This window comes from Ooceraea biroi, chromosome 4 (genome assembly GCF_003672135.1).
Source record: "Ooceraea biroi isolate clonal line C1 chromosome 4, Obir_v5.4, whole genome shotgun sequence".
NCBI classification, from domain to species: domain Eukaryota; kingdom Metazoa; phylum Arthropoda; class Insecta; order Hymenoptera; family Formicidae; genus Ooceraea; species Ooceraea biroi.
The window spans coordinates 2,673,179-2,694,387 of record NC_039509.1 but is presented as its reverse complement, the minus strand read 5'-3'; the positions used below and the strand labels follow the sequence as shown (position 1 = coordinate 2,694,387).

General features: G+C 43.9%; 1 protein-coding gene across 6 annotated transcripts in view; it reads left to right on the top strand.

The window, feature by feature from the left end:
- The window catches only part of LOC105286970, a 242,273-nt gene that overhangs the window by 30,282 nt on the left and 190,782 nt on the right, over positions 1–21,209 (top strand). For 3 of the 6 annotated variants that reach the window (XM_011352312.3, XM_020034205.2, XM_011352310.3), the window contains 2 exons: positions 11,214–11,627; positions 12,642–12,949. In XM_011352312.3, coding sequence (XP_011350614.1) covers positions 12,817–12,949 — 133 coding nt within the window. In that variant the 5' untranslated portion in view covers positions 11,214–11,627; positions 12,642–12,816. The remainder of the gene's footprint in view (positions 1–11,213; positions 11,628–12,641; positions 12,950–21,209) is intronic. The other 3 variants (XM_011352311.3, XM_011352309.3, XM_011352308.3) reach the window with 2 other exon arrangements.

Here is a 21,209-nt window from a genome sequence, read left to right as displayed (position 1 = left end):
CGCTCATACATGCATGCTCGATCCGATACCCATGGTATGCCATCTACGTGCGGTGGAAATTTAACGGGGATATCCTCTGCGCAAGAAGCACTCGTAATTAACAGATAACGGTCAGGATATTAGTTTATCCACACAGGCGCGGCCTGACGCTGAAGGCCCGGGCGATGCATCAATTTTTTTGCCCCTCGAGAAGCGATAGTTTCCCGGCACTGTCCGTGACACGGAAAATTCAAGTTACTCAGAGAATTAAAGTGTGCCGAGCGGTTTTTGAGCGGCATTGTTATCGTCGAGAGTAATAATTCGTATTTTGATATGTGTCTTTGTTACGCAAACGAATTACTCATTTGTATGCTTTTAGCTGGTGCGCGATATTGCTGTTTTATAACATCTTGGCGCGAAAAATGACGCGACGCATTTAAATAATAAAATCCGAACGCGCACGTTAGAATAAATACAAAATATTTGTTACAAGCAACATTTGAGATAATGTAGAATTGATATGTTTTGGTAAACGAATTCATTTTGTTGTTCCAAATCCGCTTGATGCGAAAAGAGCTCGTTTCTCGTAGAATAATGCAGAAGCTTTAATAAGAGGATTTGCGCTACGCCGCAAGTCGCTTGGTTTTATTTGCATTTTTCATGCATCTCTATGGAATTTGTTTTAATCACAATTAGCTGGACTCTGCGTGTAATCCGAGTAATTCTAGGTGAAAAAACTGAAATTATATATGTGTGTGCGTATGAATTAACATCTCATCGCTAGAACACTTTCGAGTCCGCGTTACAACATACTCTGATGCATAATTGCTTAACTTTTCCACTTTTCAGCCTAACTTTATTGGCACCAACTCCCGTAACCCTGCTTTCGACCCTCTGGCCAATTCCATTAGGGGTAGAACGCGTGAACGTGAAATTCCGCACGCGTCATTTGCATAGTGCACGGTTAAAATGTAAACAGACTCTCATCAAGCATCAAGGATAATCCCTGGTTTCGCAAAAATTTAACTAGTTTTATGTTACCTGTCATGAAATTTTCAATATAATCGATTTTATTATTTATTACAGTCAAAATGGACGATTTTGATTTGTGTTACTAATGCCTTCAACATGGCAAGCAAAATATCATTAGGAAGCTCACATAGTCAAGTGAAATGAAAATGTAACTTGTAAAATTAACAGCGAAAGAATACAATCGACATTGATTTATTATCTGCAAGAATCTAATTCCATTCGGCATTCACAACCATGCCACAACCTGGCTCGAGTCAGAGAGCAGAGGTGAAAAAGCGGAGGCTGAGGAAGGTTAGACACAAGCGATCAGCTTGACAGTGTTCGCTTCCGAATCCACGTAGGCGTTTAATACTATTAGGGTATTTCGCCAGTCAGTCGACCAACCGAAAGGGACGACCGGAAGGATTGAGAGGGACACGTGCATGCGGTTTACGTTATCACTGTCGTGCCTAGAAAGTAGATTAGTCCCCGTGCACTAAGAGAACGGGCAAATGACGCGAGTAGAAACGTAAGAAAAGAACGCAAAAGATAAAGAGCAAGAGAGATAAAAGAACGGGGACCCTCCTCTTCCGACGTGGAACGCAAAAGATGATTAACGATCCCGTTAAAACAAGTCTTCCGTAAGTAATTAGTATCCTTCACGCACTCGCGCCAGTTCCCGAAGGCGGTAACTTTTGACGAGTATAAATAGCGGCGATAAATGCAAATTATAACAATCATTCCCAGACGGTGAAACTTGGTAATTGGCCGCGGGCAACGACGTTTCCGAAAGTAAACGCGCCGACAAGTTTCCTTGTGCAATCCTTAACGGCGATCCTTAACGAAGAACACACCACCCCGGGAATGCCGTAACTAAGTAAGTCATTAGTTTAGCCTGACTGTGTGAGAAAAAATTCACCGCCGCGATCGTGAATCGTAATTTACGATCAAATTAGGTAATAACGTCGACCTCGCCTGGCGTGTATAAATCACGATGCCGCGGGATAAAGCTCTTAACGAATGGCGCGTGAGGCGCGTAAAAGCGAATGTAGATTTCCCGTTCGAGCTATTTTTTGTGTATTTCACTCAGATCCCAGTGCGCTTTTAATTTTATTGCGCAATAAGTTTCTGCGATGACGTGACCGTAGAATATATCGAGAGAATACTCCGTGCTCGCCATGCAGTCTTGGCAAATCCTCAAATTTCGAAGAAGGTGTATAGGAGCATAAATTTCTCTCACCGCGGGAGAGATTTTTCATTTCTTACTTCGACTCGAGCACATTTTGTTCACAAAAGATAAATTCGAGATTGAAGAGATAAGAATTGTATTTCGCATGCAGCGGAATAGAACTCGTAGTATGTGCATAATATATTGAAAGCGTAATTGACGCAGGCATGATCGAGGACCAGTTGTAAATCGTTACGGAATAAAAAACGAGAGCTAGTTGTGCCGGAGTTTAGAGAATTAATGATTCACCGTAAACTGGTTTGCTTAACGGAAGAATCACTCTCTTGAGTAATGTGTGAGTAATGCTGATGGCTTGAATCCTGACCGCATAACTGAACGCGCGTTCGCTTACTTCCGAAGGATCAACAAAAGTTAATGCACACATTTACCGCGTCTCGACAATTCGCAAACCGCTTCTTCCACAACTGTAGCTGCGCTTTAGCGTAACTCCGCCGTGCGACCTATACGTTTTCACCCGTCAATCGATACTCGATACGACGATCGCACGCAGCGCACCGAAAACACTGTAGCCAGCCCAGACCTAACACATTTTCCGTCGAAATCGATTCTTTGTTTTCGAGATGTGCTTTTCTCGAACGCCAAAATGCTCGACGCGTTGTACTGACATTGTGTGTCTTTCAGATTTAAATAGGTCATGTAACAATATTAATCTCGCAATATATAATACCGTTATTATACGCACGTCGATGATGATTATAACTTTGTAGTATAGAATAACGTGCCCGTAAGTTCCGCAATAATTATTCCGTACCGTAATGGCATAGTTTACAGTGGCTACGAGTGACATTCGAGCTTAAATTCTCTAATGACTAAGGTACTTAGGACGCAGGACAGCTTCGCTACACACTCATATCGATTGCTTTAACGACAGGCGAGCACAAGCACAAGGACCATCCCCGCAGAAATTTCAAGAAGAGATTTTCATCCGCGGCCGTTATCCTTTTTGCGATGAGCAAAGTTACCAATCCGATAACAAATAGGAGGGCCAATGGGAAAACCCGATCCTTTCCGGGTTGTCACCCCGCGCATACGTACTGCACATCGACGCGTATACGTGCACGTGTATAGGTCAGGACCCGGGATATAGATCGGAAGCAAGGACCGGAGTCCTTGGCTCCGCAGTGGAATTCGATTAAACTGGCTGCAGGGGCGTTCGAGTTTCTTAGTCGAATTGGAAGATTCCACGAGCTCTCCGGACGGCGAAGCGTCGCGGGAAACTCGTGGAAAACGTCCGTCCGTTCTTCCGCCTAAGCCGTCGCCGCACGGCATTCCCTCCTCGGTTCTTATCCGGCGGCTAACTCGCGGGCCAATTAGAAAAACTTTGACCAGGATGGCTCCCGGAACGGGATTACTTTGATCCCGGGGACTTCGACCGGCGCGGCGACGCGATTGTGTTACCGTGGCGTCGCGTTAGGATTATAAACTTCACTGCTGGGCGGTTTAAGGTGATACGTAACGTAACGTCGACACGATCGCACGTAAAAAGAATCGCACTTTCGGAAGCCATTTCCGCGAGTGTCCCGATCATGTATCCAGATTATATAAATCAGCTTCCTCGGTGATCGCAGATTAATTCCGTCTATAATAATTTCCCAAGAATCGTCGAAGATATGCTTATATTATACTTGCTTATACTAGTCTATAATCGTAGTAATTGCTTCTTGAGAAAATTGCTCGAGAAAAATTGTGCGCGAATGTTGAACCTGGATATTAAATTACGGATGAGAGGAACGCGCCGTACTGTTGCACAGCAGACGGGGCCGTGGATGTGGATCCGCGGCTGGTTCATTGAAACATTGAAACGTACGGAGCAACGGCTGAGATCGGGCGCTCGTGCAAAGCCATGGCTGGCTATAAAAAAGGTTTACGGCTAAAATTCCACCGCCGCCGTGTGCACCGTCTACGTTTATGCCCGGATAGTGGAGTGGTTAAAATATCGCGGATACCCGGTGCATTGTGCCGCCAGTCTTTCGCGCGCGCGATCCTTGCCCATTTATTTGATATACGCTGCGGAACAAAAGGTGGGGTAATGATCTGATGGTAGTGCTTCATACTGCCACGAGCAAAAGGAACGGACGCGAAATTCGCGGCGTAGATTTACGCCTATTTTCGCGGACGGCCAGATTTTTCTTTTTTTCTCTCTCTCTTTTTTATAAAGTGCAGTGAACGCCGCGGTGCTGGCGATACGATAAAAATCCTCCCCTCGTCTGAATATTTATAGTACGCTCGCCTTTAATTAAATTGAAAAATTGCCGGCAACGAGGAAGACGCGACTCGCGTACACGGTACCCCATACGATGCAAGCGCTACCGAGATCTGCAGTATATGCACAACAAAGCGACGTTTATTAAAAGCAACGGATATCGCTCGCCCTCATATCGTTCTAATGTATTTTTCCATGGCCCGCTCTATCAATACAGACCGCAGAACCAGTTTGCAAAAGCAGTGTATTCACTACGTTTCAACTGGAGATTAACTCGAGATCGATTGTATTTTATAATTAATGCAATTATACGATATCTTTTTTACCAATATATTTATTTCAAACATAAATATTTTCTGTTGAAAATTAAAATAAATGTTTGATAAATTAAGGAATATCCATAAACAATTTATTTGTACAGACTAAATAGGCATTATACATTATCGCATAATTTCTAGTACAGTTTCTCTCTCTCTTTTCATCAGATTAAGATTTTCCAGAATGAAATTGCGAGAATTTCGCATGATACATTGCGTTTCCTCTCAGTCATTATTCACCGTCTTGTCACGATGGATGTCCCCGAGACTTGGACTGATCAATAGCTGTCTTCACTGGATGATTTAGACCAGGCTTCATGATTGCACATCCCGCGGAACTCCGCGTCGTCATCGATACCTGCCAAACCGCGTTCGAGCGATCGCTCTTGAGCATCTGCCGCGCCACGAAGGAAACGAAGTTTAATCCTTCGGCGCGCGTACTCACGTACCTATACACACAAACAGCAACCGGCAGGAAAGATTCGATTAATCATATAAGCAACTTTTGCCGCAGTTCTCGCACGGGAGACGGCAGCGAGTTCGCGAGGGTGGCGTGATGCGATGGCGAAAGCTGCCGCGCGGCCGAGAGCAGTCGAAAGCGACGTCGGGGGTGGAGAACGGCGGCTGCGAAACGGTGCGGTGCTCGGTTCGAAATTGTTACGATGATAAATCGCGTCGGTATCGTATATCTTGGTGGCGCGTCTCCAAGCACTTGTGCACACGGCCGAAACTATATTTTTCCCGGATACGGATACGCGAAAACGGGCACTACGTGCGGCAAGCGGAGCGCGAGGACGTCGGGGATGCGGCTATGAGCCATAGATACGCGTAGATACATTTGTAGATCCCGGCGCGTGCTCATCGAGAGAACGCATGCCGCAACTTTGTCATACACGCTCGGCGAACAATGCTCCGGATACTTGCATCGCGCGAAAAAGCACGAATCCGCGATCAAGTGCCCGGAGCAAATCCAGTTGAAATATCTTCGTGCGGGAGTACGAAGCGTTCTTTTGTTTTGCTGAATTAGGATTCATATCATGTTTTTCAAGTCATCAAGATTCAAAGATCATCAAAGATTATCATTAATATATGAAAAGAAACATCTCTATAATGTAACAATTAACGAGAAAATATAAAATATAAAACAGTACTATTTTTGTATAGAAAATTAAATACGGTTTTTAAAGAAATTTATATCCTTCACATTTTCAGAAATTATTTTAAAAAATTAATATATTATACTATGATACTATCTCCGTATACTTTCTGTACTATAACGAAATACTGCATCCATAGTCTTTCATTGAACGCTCTTGCCATCGTTTTACATCAAGCAGTGTGTTTTGCGAAATGTAAACGCTATCTTTTTTCACAGACACTGTAAATTAAAAATTCAATTATAATGCACGTCGCGCTCTCGAATAAGCGCCCCTTCGGTAAACACATACGAGACGTTCTCTATCCTTCTAGCTAGTACGAAGTTCTACTCCAGCAAACAACGAGGCGTTGCGTTTGCCGTAGTTGTTGGAGTGAAAAACAAATATTGTCTGGTGCTTGGACCAGCACGAGGCAGTGCTGCGACGTTTCGGACGAAGGCTGCTCGCTGCTGCGGAACGAACGTGTCATTATCCTTACTCGCTAAGCTCCATTAGAAACTAAATGCACCGCGTTCCGGCTGGCAAACATCGAACCACTGCGAGAAACCTGACTGATTATGGCGGTGCAGTAATTGTGCAGCCGATGGTGTATACCGTAGGACGGAGCAGAAAAAATAATTAAATGAAAATCAATAAAAAGACAATAAACCCATCGATCGATATCTTTAATCCCTTCGCTCCTAACGCGGTAATGTAGATCACTAGCGTTATGCACTTTAGCAATCACAATCAATGTTATAACTCATCATATTAATTCTTTCGCTCTTAATGCTGACTATAATCGATAGTCACCATATCGATTATAATAAGCGAGTTATTCTCATGAAATATTTTTTTTCTTTTTGTTAAAACGGCACTTTTGTTAAAAGACGCCAAGCCTGTCGTTGTCCATAAACCCTACATTCATGGAACAGCCTAGTAGACTAAATATAAGTTTAAACAAACATTGTTTTCATATCAAAATTAAATATAAAAATAAATTCGATCGAGACGATTTGGTTCGATAAATATTACTGTACGAGAATTGTTCGGGAAAGTCTCTCTATTTGGTAATTGCATAACGCTGATGTGCACGCATTTATTTGGCAGTAACAAGACTCCGCCGTCTAGAGAGTACCGAGACGTTTGAATACAACAGTATTAGACGATTACAATCGTAAATAGGAGACATCAACGAGCTTTAATGTGTGTCTGCGAAACAGCGAGTGTATAACTTGAGTGTATATCCTGAGAAACGTTCATGAAACTATACAGTACAGCGCGACATTCGCCGCAGAATTCACGTTCAGTCTGACCTGAATATTAATGCCAGATGCATATATCTTTATCATGCAGTCTCATCCAGAGATATATCTTCAAACTGCAACACAGCAAATCGTACAACCGAAATTGCAATCGTAGTTGTTTGTATTCTTCATATTCCAGCCAATGCAGAAATGCGTTTGCCCGACAAGTTTATCAATATTATTCACAAACAAATTATTAGTATCATACTGCTTTTATTATATGATACTGGCAAGAGATACATTTAATTTGTACGGTTCATGCATATAATGATATGTGTAATTCAAGTATTAATAGAAACATAAATAATCTGTTTCTGAATATTTGCGTTACGTACATGTTACTATACAACACAACAATTAATTTCACCGTTGATATCCCAGTGTGTTCATTTCATTTATGTGCGCGAATTATGCGATGCGCGCAAATGACTTTGTTAGTTAGAAAATTACAGCCAGAGTCGCGCAAGAAACATCATTCCGGGCTGTTTGATCGGTGGACTGGTCAGATGATTAATTACACGACGAAACGCACAGTCATCTGAAGCCACAGACAATCCGGGCCATGATTATGGACGGACTAAGATACATTTTGATGCGCGATTAATCGATATTCCGACTAATTGATGCCTGACTCGATTAATAATTACGGCGCTTCGTCGTGCATCCAAGGGCCGTGTAGATTCATAGGCATCAGTGGATCAACTAGCAGATTAGATGTTATTAATTCTAATCTGTATATCTCCAACTTCAACGTGGACGAAGAATTTTTCCTCGTACGTCTTCACCTTTATATAGTCTATCTTTTCTTCATGAATTAATTGCTCGATTCAGTTTAATTGAGACTTTAACCGCCGGATAATTCTGATTAGCATCAAGAGCATATTCGCGAGAATTATGTATTTATACCGGATTATGTATTTATACTTCGGTAACCCCGTTAGGCTGAGACTAATTGAGATCTGCATGATTCTTTTCATCCCAATAAACATTTATTAAATAAGTAAAATTAAATAGGCGGTAAGCTAATATCCGTACGAGATAGCGCTCTTCTAATTAAGTTTTGGCTGAAGAACGTGCGTCTCAACTTGAAGCGGAAACCGCGCGCGCGCGCACCGCCGCCGCGCCTGTAGGTGGACGCGGAAAACGCGGTTGCAGGCTAATTTGCGGCAGTGCTAAACGGGGAGTTGCCGGGGCATCAAGAAACACGCCTAGACAAAGGGAGTGAACTAGCGGGAGCGACAAGAGAGCGGAAAGGGGAAACTCCAGACGCATACAGCTTGAACTCGCGCGAACTGCAGCCCGAGTAAATTATCTTTGCAGCGGTAAATGTTATTTACTCGCACCTATTTGCGCCTTCGGACACTCGATCTTCCCTGCGGGAAACTTGGCCACTTAGCATTCGGTATGAGCATTAAATTGCGTTCCTTGTTTCGACAATGCGCAGGGTACGTACGCTTACGACGTGCTATTATCGAGGCATCGTTTCCACTTGCTAGCGCGAACCGTAATAACCGATCCGAGATAATCCGAATAGAAAACATTCCCAAGTGGAAAGCAGATCGCGAGATCGGGGAGAGGTGCAGAGAAGGCGAAATGGAAAAAAGGAAAGAGAGAGAGAGAGAGAGAGAGAGAGAGAAGAGAAGAGAAGAGAGGGGCTGGGCCGGCCTTTGTGTCGCTGACACTCTCATAACCGCTGATTCTCCCTCTATCGAAACCCTCTTTTATCGCTAGGTCGGTTTTATCAAACGGAACTAGCCATAATTGCACAGCACAATTACAGGCCGCTGGCGACTCTCCCTCTCGCTCCTTTACACCCCCGACTGCAGTTACATGCCTGGTCTTTCTATTTCTGCCGTGTCCAATCAGCACCCGGATTAAATTAACTGCATCGGCACCTTTCGGATGGACCGTTGTTCGCAGCGGTGAGGATTGCTGGAAAAGGAAGGGTACGAGAATGGGGAAGGACTTGACTCGCTTACGGTGGAGGTGTTTGATGAAAGTGGCGCATTATAATTGGGGGATCGTATTCAAGAGAGAGGTCAGCCGAGGTACAATGGCTGTTGAGAGCGCGACCGGCGCTATGAAGTAGCTGAAAGCCGTTAGATATTACAGATAACATGATTCCAGCTGAATGTACGGCTGCAAAAATATAATTCAATCCAACGAAGCATCTCTGCGTTCGTATGCAGCAGCGATTAAAGCTGCATGATATTACGAAACAAGAGATTGATGCTTTAATAAATAAAGTGACCTCAAAGGTTTCTCAGTAGATGAAATCAGCATCCGATCAGACCAAGTGTCTCTCTATTCTTTGAATATGATCATTTGAACATTAGTTATTTCTGCTCGTTCAACTGAGAAAGAGATAATTCACTTAGCGTTTGTCCGTTTCGCTTCTACGACGGAAAAGACACCAGGAAGGAGAGAGGAGAGAAAGGTCTTATTCAAGCTAACATGGATCCTTGATAATGAATGTTAAAAAAAGGAATAGCAGAACGTAAAATACCGTTATTTACGCGGGGTCGGAATTTATACACTTCAGAGAATGCGCTTAACGAAGTTGTTTTATTTACCCTGAAATGATACGACGGCGAAAGTTGCAAGTTGCTCTCTACTTAGAGTGTGATCGCGGACCGGAAAATGCTACGTGCAGGAAAGTGTTCAGGAATCTCAGTTAAAGCGGTGTTAAGAGCAGTTAAGAAGATAGCGCAAGCTAATAAGGCGGACGAGCGATAAGTACGTAGTAAAGGACTCTGAAGGGCGGACAGGGTTGGGAGAGAGAGAGAGAGAGAGAGAGAGGAAAGTGAGGGAAGGGAAGAACACATAGTCCTCGAAGGTAAGCGCCGATCGTCCACCGATGCCGAGGGGTGCATAAAAGCCGTCGTCCTGGGCGGAGAACGCCGGCTTTCATAACCGCTGGACAAGTTCGTGGTAAAACCGGCGGAGGATGGTGGTGAGAGAGGAGGGTAGATAACGACAGAGTGAATAACACGGCGGCAAAACGACGGGATAACTTGAGCTTGTCACATTATGAACGACTGAACCGCGCCCGAGCCCCGCGCGGCTTCGCGTAATGGGGTCGCCGTTCCCTCTTAGCCCCCGGTGTCCCTCTAGCGACCTCATGAAGCATCATGGGAGCCATGACCTCCGACTTATGCACCTCCTCGACGCCCTGGCTCGAAGATACGCTAACGAGACATCGACGACATTTCCAAGCAGATGAAAATGCAAATGCCAGCAGCGCCAAGTCCTAGAAACTATGCGCGCTTCTCCGCTCGCCCTTTCTCTCTTTCTTTCTCTCTTGCCCGATGTGAATTTCATTACAATTGAGACGTAACGGAAATTAAAGTAACCGCGCACGATAATTATCACTTCCGCTACTTGCTTTCACGTTTTATATTCCGCGGTTGGGTGGAGCGCTGAAGATGATCCTTTATATCCTGTTGAGATTCGATCGGAAAAATGTGTAATTTAAAATGGATATATTGCGGCTTCGCTCATATTAATATATTAAATATGTAGACGATATCTTAATATGAATTCTATGGGTAATTAATAAACGACTGAGTCATAAAATCATGCATTATTTATTAAAAAAAAGCAGTTTTCGAGCAGTTGATATCACGTGCTGATACATTTTACATATACCTACCACACTGCAATCCGTCGATGAATTTAAAAGAGTTTTCCATCTCAATTGTGAATAATATCACTGCATATTCATGTTGCATGCAACTGCGTGTACGCGCTTGCAGTTTTTGTTTTTTTATTATTACCGAAACAAAAATTTTGCGTGTAAAATTTTTCGGGCGAGCGCCAAATATTTCAGTCCTCGAAAGTCGTTTTTGGGAGTCGGGCAAACTTGCGGAAAATAAGTTCCAATAACCGTCTCTCTTAGCCTCGGGAATTTCCCAGAGTGTTTCTTTGAGACTTGTCCTTAGTGCTTCATTTTTTTAATGATGATCCGTCAAAGAGAGACACCTAATGAAATGTTTTGCTATTTTGTTGCAGGCGGATCTCGTATCGGCGGAAAAAGCTTTTTGATCCGGACGAAGCCACTGGGGGATTTAGCGAAAAACGGATAAAAATCCACGCGGAGGCCGTCAGACAGCAGAGAAAGACCAAAGGCTAGCAGAAGGCCCGTGCAAAGGAGAAAAGACGGAAAATGGTGGAAACGGTCCGGCACACGTTACGGGCATAAAAAAGACAGGGTGCAGAGGAGCGAACGGTGCGAGGGTGGGACGTAGGAATTCCGTTACTCCTCGCGATCGTCGTCCGTGAAAGCGATGATTGTGTCTTCATGTTATACTCGAAGGAACGGAGTAATACGTTCCAAGCAGGAGAGGAACGTGAAGTATAGGGTGCATAAATCAGGACCCGCGCAGAAATGAAGATTCCGTCCGGGAAGAGGAATAACGGGATGGGGTGCGAGTGCGAAATTTCACGTGACGTAAAACGCGCTCGCCCGATGACGCGGAAAAAGCGTTCCTGATAAACAATGACGGGGGTTGGCCGTGCTGCGCTTTCTCGTCGCTTTAAATCTCCATATTCGCTTCCCTCTTTTTCCACCTCTCGCGGCAACGCAAATATGCCATATTTTAGCGTCGCGTCGAGCGCCAATTAAAGCGGGGACGCGTGATCGCGCTTAATTAATTAATCTCGTTGTTTCGGCTTGAGTCGAGATTGCATGTACCGTGCCGTCGCACTCGACCGTGACCTAAAACCCGCGAGATTAATTACTCACGGGCCGTCGAACAAAAAACGCTCTTCTGGATGCATCCATCCTGTTTCTCCTTTTTCTACATTCATCGTTCCATCGTTGGCGCAACTTGATTCCACTTGATTCGGACTCTCGAAACTAATTTCGCTGTTGAATCTTCATCCCCCGACGAGCTCGGGCCGCATAGCCGCGCGCATGGTCGATCCTCCGCTCCTACTAATGTCCAGAATCACTTTAATGAAATTCCTCCTTCGAGGATTCTTTCATTGAATTGCGTATTAACCCGGGAGCGAGTATATGATGAGCATTTGGCCCGCGCTTCTCAACCGGATATCCGCCAAGGTCTAAGGGCGCCGGGTCTTTGGTGCAGTTGAGCTTCAACTGATGTCGGATAAGTGACACGTTCGAGCTCGATTATTACCGTAAAATAGGATTGCAAGCTTGTTCCACTCCCTCGGAAAGAAGCCCGAGAATTTGGCACGTAGCACGTACGTTCGCGAGAAACTTCCTTTTGAATTCTTTCGCGTTTACTCCCGGATTGACATCGACGCGCGTAAACATCGCGCTTCCTCTCTGCAGCGTATTTTTTCAATAATAATTTCCTTCGAGCGACCCGCCGCGCCGGGCGATTCCATGTCGGCGACGATATGAAAATACCAGTTATTAGACGCGTCGAGAGGAAACGACGGTAGTATCGAGAGTTTCGTTCGATTGCGTAGATATTCACCGGCCGTGACGTATTGTTGTGCGCGCGCTCCCGAACGGAACGTAAAGAAGAAAACCGGGAACGAGACGAACGAGACGTGGCGAACAAAAGCGACCCGGAGTAACGAAGGCATGCGGAAGCCAGGGGAAGATGATATTGAGGCGAGGAACTGATTGAAAAGAGAGAAAATGGCGACTATCGAGGCCGCCAGTGAAATGAGTGCGGTACGCCGGGCGGTATGGTTCAGCGCCGTACTATTCGCAGCGACTCCTTTGGCCTACACTCAAGTAACGTGGACGCCGATCTACGTGGGAGGATACAGTGAGTACATGTTACAATAATATAATAAAAATGTCGTCATTTTTGTAACATCGATCGATCGATTTATCGTTGAGATATCGTTAAAATTGAATCTGTCAGCTATTGCCAGTTATTCCGAATTACTGCGAGTTATTCAGAGTTAAAAGTATCGTGAATCTTAATATTGTGAACACTTTTCTATATATTATATTCAATTTATTTTAACTTTTACATTCAATTAAAATCAAATTCCGTTTTATACATTTTTCTCAATTTATTACTGCATTATGTTGTTCCTTGTGGCAATCAAACTCGGTCTAGAAAAAATAAGAAGAATAAAATGTGAGTGAAAAGGAAACTCAAATTTGCATTTATAACAAAATTGAATTAAATACGAGATTTAATTAAAAAGTGTTAATTAACGGTTGTCCGGTATGAATTATTATTATAATTATTCCATCAAGTTACGCATTTCAGCTGTTACTGTATATAATTTTGTGTATATCCGATTGTATAATATTTAATTTTTAGTGAAACATCACGCCCACAATGATTGCTTTGACTGAAAATGTTTGCGTGGATAGTGAAACATAATATAGCGTTATAATAAAGTTAATATCCAATTGATCAGAATTATACACGCAAATGATCTCCCGTACGCGTAACTTATTAACATTATCAACGATGATTTCGCACGCCTCGGCCGCGAAACGTGCGACATTTACAGCTGTCACTAATCTTCATTATCACACGATAATATATTATGATGTACGTTTCGGGATGTACGTGTTGCAAGTCGCGTCGCTTCGTCACGAGCTGAAAGGATGTCAAAGCGCACGCGTCTCCCTGTTCTCCGCGTCATATTTTCATTCGTCCGACGGAAAAGTAAAAAGGTGGAGAAGGAAATGACGCGGTAAACGATGAAATATCGCGCAGCGTTATTTTTTTCGAGTCTTTTTTATAACGACTCGAACTTCGGCAATCAGGCATGCAGCACCAACGACGTACGGCGAACGCACCGTGCCTCGTAGATAGCCCATCTACGAAGGATTGATCGCGTCAATTAACCAGCCACGACCGGTTGAAAGTTCGCAAACGAGTACAATTAATGGAGCATCAGCTTCCCGCGCAGTCGGCAGTCAACAACGGAGATGTTAAAGCGGAACAGAGCCTATCTGAAATTGCATCGGCAACACGCATGTTTTCATAATATTAATCACGGAAAAAGTTAAACATTGAGAATAACGTTCATTAAAGTAATATGATTCACAATAATTACTTTATTTAATTGATATCGATTTACAACGATTTATACAAAATTTATCGCAGCGTAACGAAATGAATATACGAGTTTTGCACAGAATATTTTGCGACGTGGACAGTAAGAGTTCAATTCAATTATAAATTGGATGAAAAGCAGAAACAAATTAGACGATGCCGATGGTGCCCCCATCAATGCAATCGTAAATTATCTTGATGACGTTCACGTCTGGGAAAACAGGTTCAGAATTTAATCTATTGCCCGCGTAACGAGAAGCGTCAAACCGAGAATGATGATAAATGCATAAAATAACTGCTTAAGAGAAAAGCAATCTCGCGAGTATTCAGATCCGGCGACGGACATTAAATTTTTATAGCTCGGGACATTTATCCTTTAATACCGTCACTCCGTCTGATGGACGTCGCAATAATTGAATTACAGGAATCGCCCGTCGCATAATTTATTATTCGAATGGTTTCAATATATTTTATTGATAATTACCGCCGTCGGGGGGTTTAATCGATAGATATTATCATCTATATTTATTTCACTTTGCAATTAATCTTTGTTTATATTAATGAAATTGGATCACATAGATGCTATGATATGATAAGTAGGTTGTACACGGGCCATAAACTCGATATAATGCAATATAATGTAGTATAATAACGTCGAAAATATGGCATTGTGCATTATATACTGTTAATGACGGAATAATACGGCTTTCACTTTAATTCGTTGCATTAATTAAAGTTATATATCGTATTTTCAAAAATGTTAATGTTTTTATATATCAATTATTATAATCGCGAGTACATTAATATATCCGAACATATTAATGTATATAACAAGAAAACAGTCGACCGATTACATTTGATTACCAGTGGATAGGGTCTTTCCTCCCGAAAGGAAGCGGAAGACCTGGAATCCTAACAATGTATCTACAGCAGGATCGAATTATCGCACACAGAGAACGATATTGCAAGAGAGTTTAGCCCGAAGAGCGGAGAGTTTTACCGGATGATCATTCGGTCCACGTAGAACGGATTGAAAACCAATCACGCTTCGGCTCCGCGGAAAGATATAGGGCCCCGCTACCTGGAAATCAATCTGGAACGTGCCCGAAGTAACTCAATTTTCTTCAGTTATGTCTAAGGTTACCGTTGCGCGCGTATAAACTGATATGAGACGGGGATACGGGCGAGGGGAGAGGTAGCGTGGGGGTGGTAGCGTCCTTGAGTTTACAACTTCCGCAAAGTCTGATCGCAGTCTTAATCACTAGAACTTCATCGTTCGAGAAATTAAGCACTACCGTTCTGCAACTCCGACGTATCTTACCTTGTTTGTCTTAATGAACAGGTCTCGAAGTTGCGCGGCCCGCCGTACCTTTCCAAGATTTACTCGCCAACATCCGTAATAGGGGACATAACGACGACCGGGCGAGCGATAGCTCACGCGGGAACCTAAAAATTACATTTTGAAATTACGCTCGCGTTCCCCGAGGGGTGATTAATCCCGTTATATCGCGCCGAGTCTCGCCCGTTCATCGGCGCAAGTCTCGCTGCAGCCGCTTACAAATACGGATGCAGTTGTCGCATAATCATGACGATGCAAATGCGGGAGAGATGCAGGTGCATTCTCCGTGCGGGATGTCGCGATATTCAAAGTCCAGAAGTGGCGAATGGAGTATCATAGGAACTGAGAACTCAGCTCGCTCGCTCGCACGCGCGAGCATTCTGTGGCATCAATCTTCTGGATCGTTACGAGTCCGCCGTCCATTTAGCGAGGTCCTCTTCCAGCCAGATCCTGACGCCGTCGTAAGCGATGTCGTCGCGGTAACGACTGGGCCAGACAAGCGGATCCTTTAAAGCGTGATCCACGGGGCCGCGCGTGGATCCGCCGGAATAATTCAAGCCGCAAACGTGCTCCAACGGCGATGGATCAGGCGCACGAGAGAAGAAGAGGGAGCAAGATAGAGGGAGAGCTAAAGGGGAGAGGGAGAGAATACCGAGATAGTTTGAGCAAGCGACAAAGTGGTGGAACATCATGGGATCGTCGCTGAAGACTCCCCTTTGCAGTTGGTTGTCGTCGGTAGCAGACTGTACTCTAATTAACGGCGGGTAACAAGGATGCCCGGAGAGAGATGGAGAGCCGTTGTAATAACTCGCGCCGCTGCGAAAAGCGGAAGTGGAGATGAGATTGCATATAAAGAGGACAGACGGACGAACGGACGGGAGGGCGGGCGAGGGCGGTCGAGTATACATGGGATAGCGCGAGAGGGTAGCAATTCTTGAAGTCAGTCGAGTGCGCCGCCTTAAAACGTTATCGATTAATTAGCACCTTGAATACATGGCGCTCGCTGCCTGCCGGCGCGGAAATTGCCAACTTTCGTTGACATGAAAAGACCGAAGACCCGTTGGCGCTTCCGGTGAATATCTCGCGCGATACGCGGATATTGCGAAAACTAACTGCTGCAAGCAGAATTCGGAGATGGATGGTCTCTCGCGTCACGTTAAGCCGACATAAATGGGACCGAGAGTCATTTGTCATGCTACTTTATACGTTGGTTTATGTACGAGTTACCGGCAGCAAACACACTTGATAATTTGGACGCTTCCCAATTTTTGCCAGCACGATATTCCTTCGTGTGCATGACACATTTTGTATTATGAACGTTACATGCCATTACACGTTGATATTTGAACAAAAAGTTGTGGAAGAGAATAAACGTATTGATGGGAATCGAAATTAATACTTTACAATATCCATTTTAATCAAAATTATATGAACAAGCAGAACCTAAAGCGCGGTTATCGATGCGTATATATACATTTCAAACATTCGATATAATATTTTCTCTCAATATAATATTCAATGATCATTCAGGTTTTTTTGTTTTTTTAAGTTTATTGTCGCATAGGAGAATAGAATATCTACCTGAATTCTAGAATTTCGATGCAACGTGCAGGAAAAACGGATCAATGACGTGATCTCTTGCGTACTATAGGCAATGCGCTCATATAAACGGCACAAAGACTTCATTGTAAGTCAGACATGCGTACTTAATTTACATATTACCTATACACGAGCTGAATGCACGCTAGGACCGGTTACGCGCACCTTGTCTCATTATTCGAACTTCAAAAGGATCATACTTCCATTGCAGCATCGCAGTATAATTACGTTCCTTTCATGCATCGTTATTACATTATGTTCGTTATTTATGACGGCCTAATCTCCTCGGCAACAACTAATTGATGCTGTAAATCAACACTATAAGCCGGATCGATAAGTAACACCACCTCGTCATCGAGAACGAGTGCGATTTATCGCGGTAAGAAACGAAGCAGTACGATTTAATCTCGGCTGATACAATTGCCCTCGCGAGTCGTTTCGCTCTGTTCGAATTAGCTCCATTACTGCTTCATAAAAGAAGAGACGAGTCGTCGTACGATCGTGCGCGCGTGTCCAAGTTTCCCGTCGAGCGAATAAAGTCGGGCTGTAAAAAAGTCACGCTCGTAAAATCACGAGACGAGACTCAAGTTAGAGGTACGCGGGCCGAATATCGCGATCGGTCCTCGAGAGTCACGGGAAAGGGCATGCAACACCCCTTCGTCACGCTTTTTCTGTCCTCTCATCCCTCACCGTTCAGTCTTATCACGCGCAAGGCGCGGAACTCGGGCGGATCAAACTCGGTCGCTACTACTTGCTCTGTCCCGACAATTTCGCTCACGAGCCAAACTTCGATTCTCCCGCGTTTTTTTTTATTACGTCGTTTTATTAACAAGGACACGCGACGCGAATTAATTGGCTCATTCGCGCCAAACTCGTTTCGTTTCTGCAACGCAATAACGATGCAGTAACCCCCATGCGGCGAGCCGTAGTAGCGCGAGAAAAAAATATACTTGTTACGGGCGTAATATCGTCGCGTGATTTCGTTGCAAAAGTGTTTGCTCAAAAAATATTCTTCGTGACTGCGCAGCGCCGGGCATCCTTTCTCCTGGACGGTTTTGGTACAAGTGGGCAGCTGCTCAAACATATCTCGCTCGATATTTTCGAAATAACCAGATTACATAAGAATCCGATTCTATGAAAAATAATCTGTATCCACCGTCGCCAATCTCAAACAACATTGTTGTAAAAATATGGCACTGTGCGAGCACCGAAAGCAAATACGACGGGAATGCGTATATATCAGCCGTAGTGATTTATAAGTCAAGATGTAGCGCGCGCGCCGAGAGAAACGTGACGATCTCGCGACGCTTTTGAGGAGACACCGTGCGAGAAATGTGTACGTATGTGTGTACGCGTGTATGCGTGTGGACTGTGGAGTACACGAAGGCGAAAACGTTTGCTTGAACGAGTAAACAGGGGTGGTTCTGTTTGCTTTTTCGAGGAGGGAACAGCGAAGCGAGGTGCCCTCCCTTTCTCCCTCCGCGTACCCTCCCGGTATACGCTCGTCTCCGTACGTATGACAATTCAATATTGATGATAACCTTGCTTTCATAAGCAACTGCTGTCCACGAATTTGTGTATTCGCAACAATAAAACTCGCTCGCAAACCCCGGAAAGCGCTCTCTCAAAGTGAATTGTAAACTTCGCCCAGGCAACTTTGTTTCCTCGACAGCGGTTGCTCAGTTGATATTCCTCGTGAGGTTGCATCTCAGTCCTCATATTTATTAATCTGCCCGCGCTCCCGCATGAAATTTGATTTTCTCCGATAAATTGCATTAATGTAGAAACATACCATCTTAATTTTTTGCTCTTTCTCTTTCCCTCTCGTTTCTCTTCTTTGTTATAAAATAACGTGTCTGCATCAATATCAGACATAAATATCCAAATGATAACAATTTGAGAAAAATGCTCGGGCTTTTCTACTGACACTCGAAATGCCGATAAAAATTTATTGTATTAAAAGTTATTGTCTTATATTATAGAATAATCGTCTGCTCATTTATGCTCTATACGTTAATTACATTATTGTATGTTAGTTTACAACCGTTTTTGAATCGAGATAACTCAGATAATCAGATTTCGATAATTATATTTCACCACGAGCAACATTACGTTCACTCGTAATTACATTTATAACAAATGCCGTTCGCTTTAACGCGTGAATTTCCTACATCGAGGGGTGACGTTCCAACAACGACAAAGGCATCGTTCCGACGACTATATCGCTGAATCGTTCGACAGGAAGGAGAGAGAGAGAGAGCAGCTGTAAAAACGCACGCGGCGCAGTGAGAAAGGAGTTCGGGGTTCCATTGATTTTGCTATTGCGGGGGGAGAAGCGGGGGAGGAGGTGCATTGTTGCCGACATGTCGAGACCATGAACGGGCGAAAACGAAGCGGGCGAACCTGAAAAGCCACCTGCGCGCTTGGGAGTACAGGTGCATTGCAGTTTCATAGTCTTCGATTCTGCGTCCCTTTCACTTCTCTCTTTTCTCCTTCTCCCACGCCCGACACCCCTACGCTACTCGCCGCTCGGTCGACAGACCTGGCGACCGTCTAGCGAACTGTAATCCTGTTTTCTAAATGTAACCCAACTTCGGTGAACATGTGTACATCCGACCGCAAGCACTGTTCGACAATTTGTCTCCGCATCCGACGCTTTGCCATACTCCTCTTGCTCTCTGTCCCTCTCCTTCTTCCTCTCTCTCTCTCTCTCTCTCTCTCTCTCTCTAGCTCTTTCTTTTTCTCTCTCTTCTCTCTGTCGCTCTCTCTGCCTCTTTGGACCCTCTCACCAACCCTCTTTCATCTTCTCACCGCACTCTCCTTCTCGCGTGCCTTGTGCGTCCTGTATGGGTGGTCGAAGATCCTCCGCATGTAGCTGTATTTCCTTCGATACTGTGTGTGATATACACATATACATACATAAATGCCATATGTACGCGTGATATATGGCAGGTAACGTATGCGCACGTGTCCAGGTATATAACTGTACGTAAGTGTACACACATACACCTACACACATACACATACACACGCACGCGTACATGCACATACTTGGGGTAACGTACGGTATCTAAGGCGACTCTCCGTATATACGCGCGATCGCGAATGTACGATTGTGCGGTTGTGCCGTTGCACATTCGGGTTTGGCGCGGTTTAACGCTCCGCTCAACGTAACTTCCGCGAGAAATTCACTCGCCGCTGCCCTTCGAAATTTGCGCCCAAGATTATCGAACTACGATAGACCGTGACCACACTGACACTAACCGTAAACTACCCGAAACTGGCTCACCTGTGCCACTTATTGCAAACAATTTCCCTTGAAAGGTATTGTGTGCTTTTCCTTCAGTAAAGGATGCTTAAACATCGATTTTATGCTCGTGGATTTTTATTCTCGATCATTATTCATGCTTCTCTCAAGTAGCTTTTATCTCTTTTAATTTTGCATTTTGTTTTTTGAATCGTTATAGGTTGTCGGTTATTAATATCCTTTTTAATAAATTGCACGCGATAATGGACAACCGTCGAATTCGAGAATGTAAATTATCTTGTGCAATTTATTCGTGGAGGAATAATAATATCATCAGTATATATACGCGTATTCCGTACGGCATATTGGCAGGTAAACGATTTAATAATGATATGCCTATTGATATGATATGATACTTCTACCTATACATATATTTGCACATCCATTATACAAAGCGTGGTAATTTACCGTATCATTGATACGAATCTTTCGGTGATTCTCATCGGCATATGGAAATTGCTCGAATTTTGCTATTAATTCCTCCAGATCCCACTGAGATTATCTTTGCAGTGTAGATTATTCGTCGATAATGATCGATTTGTCAGCACTTACACATATATTTTTACCACACTGTTGAATTAACAATCCGCGGTTTTATTTAATAAATGCACGAGTTTAATGTAAAATATACGAGTTTGCTCGTAAAATGATACACGATTCGTACCATTCACATTGAAATTCCTTTACTCAGGCCGTTTGTCATCGGCCGACGACGCTCGTAACGTAGCAGTTCGAACAATTAGCTCCGGATTAATGAC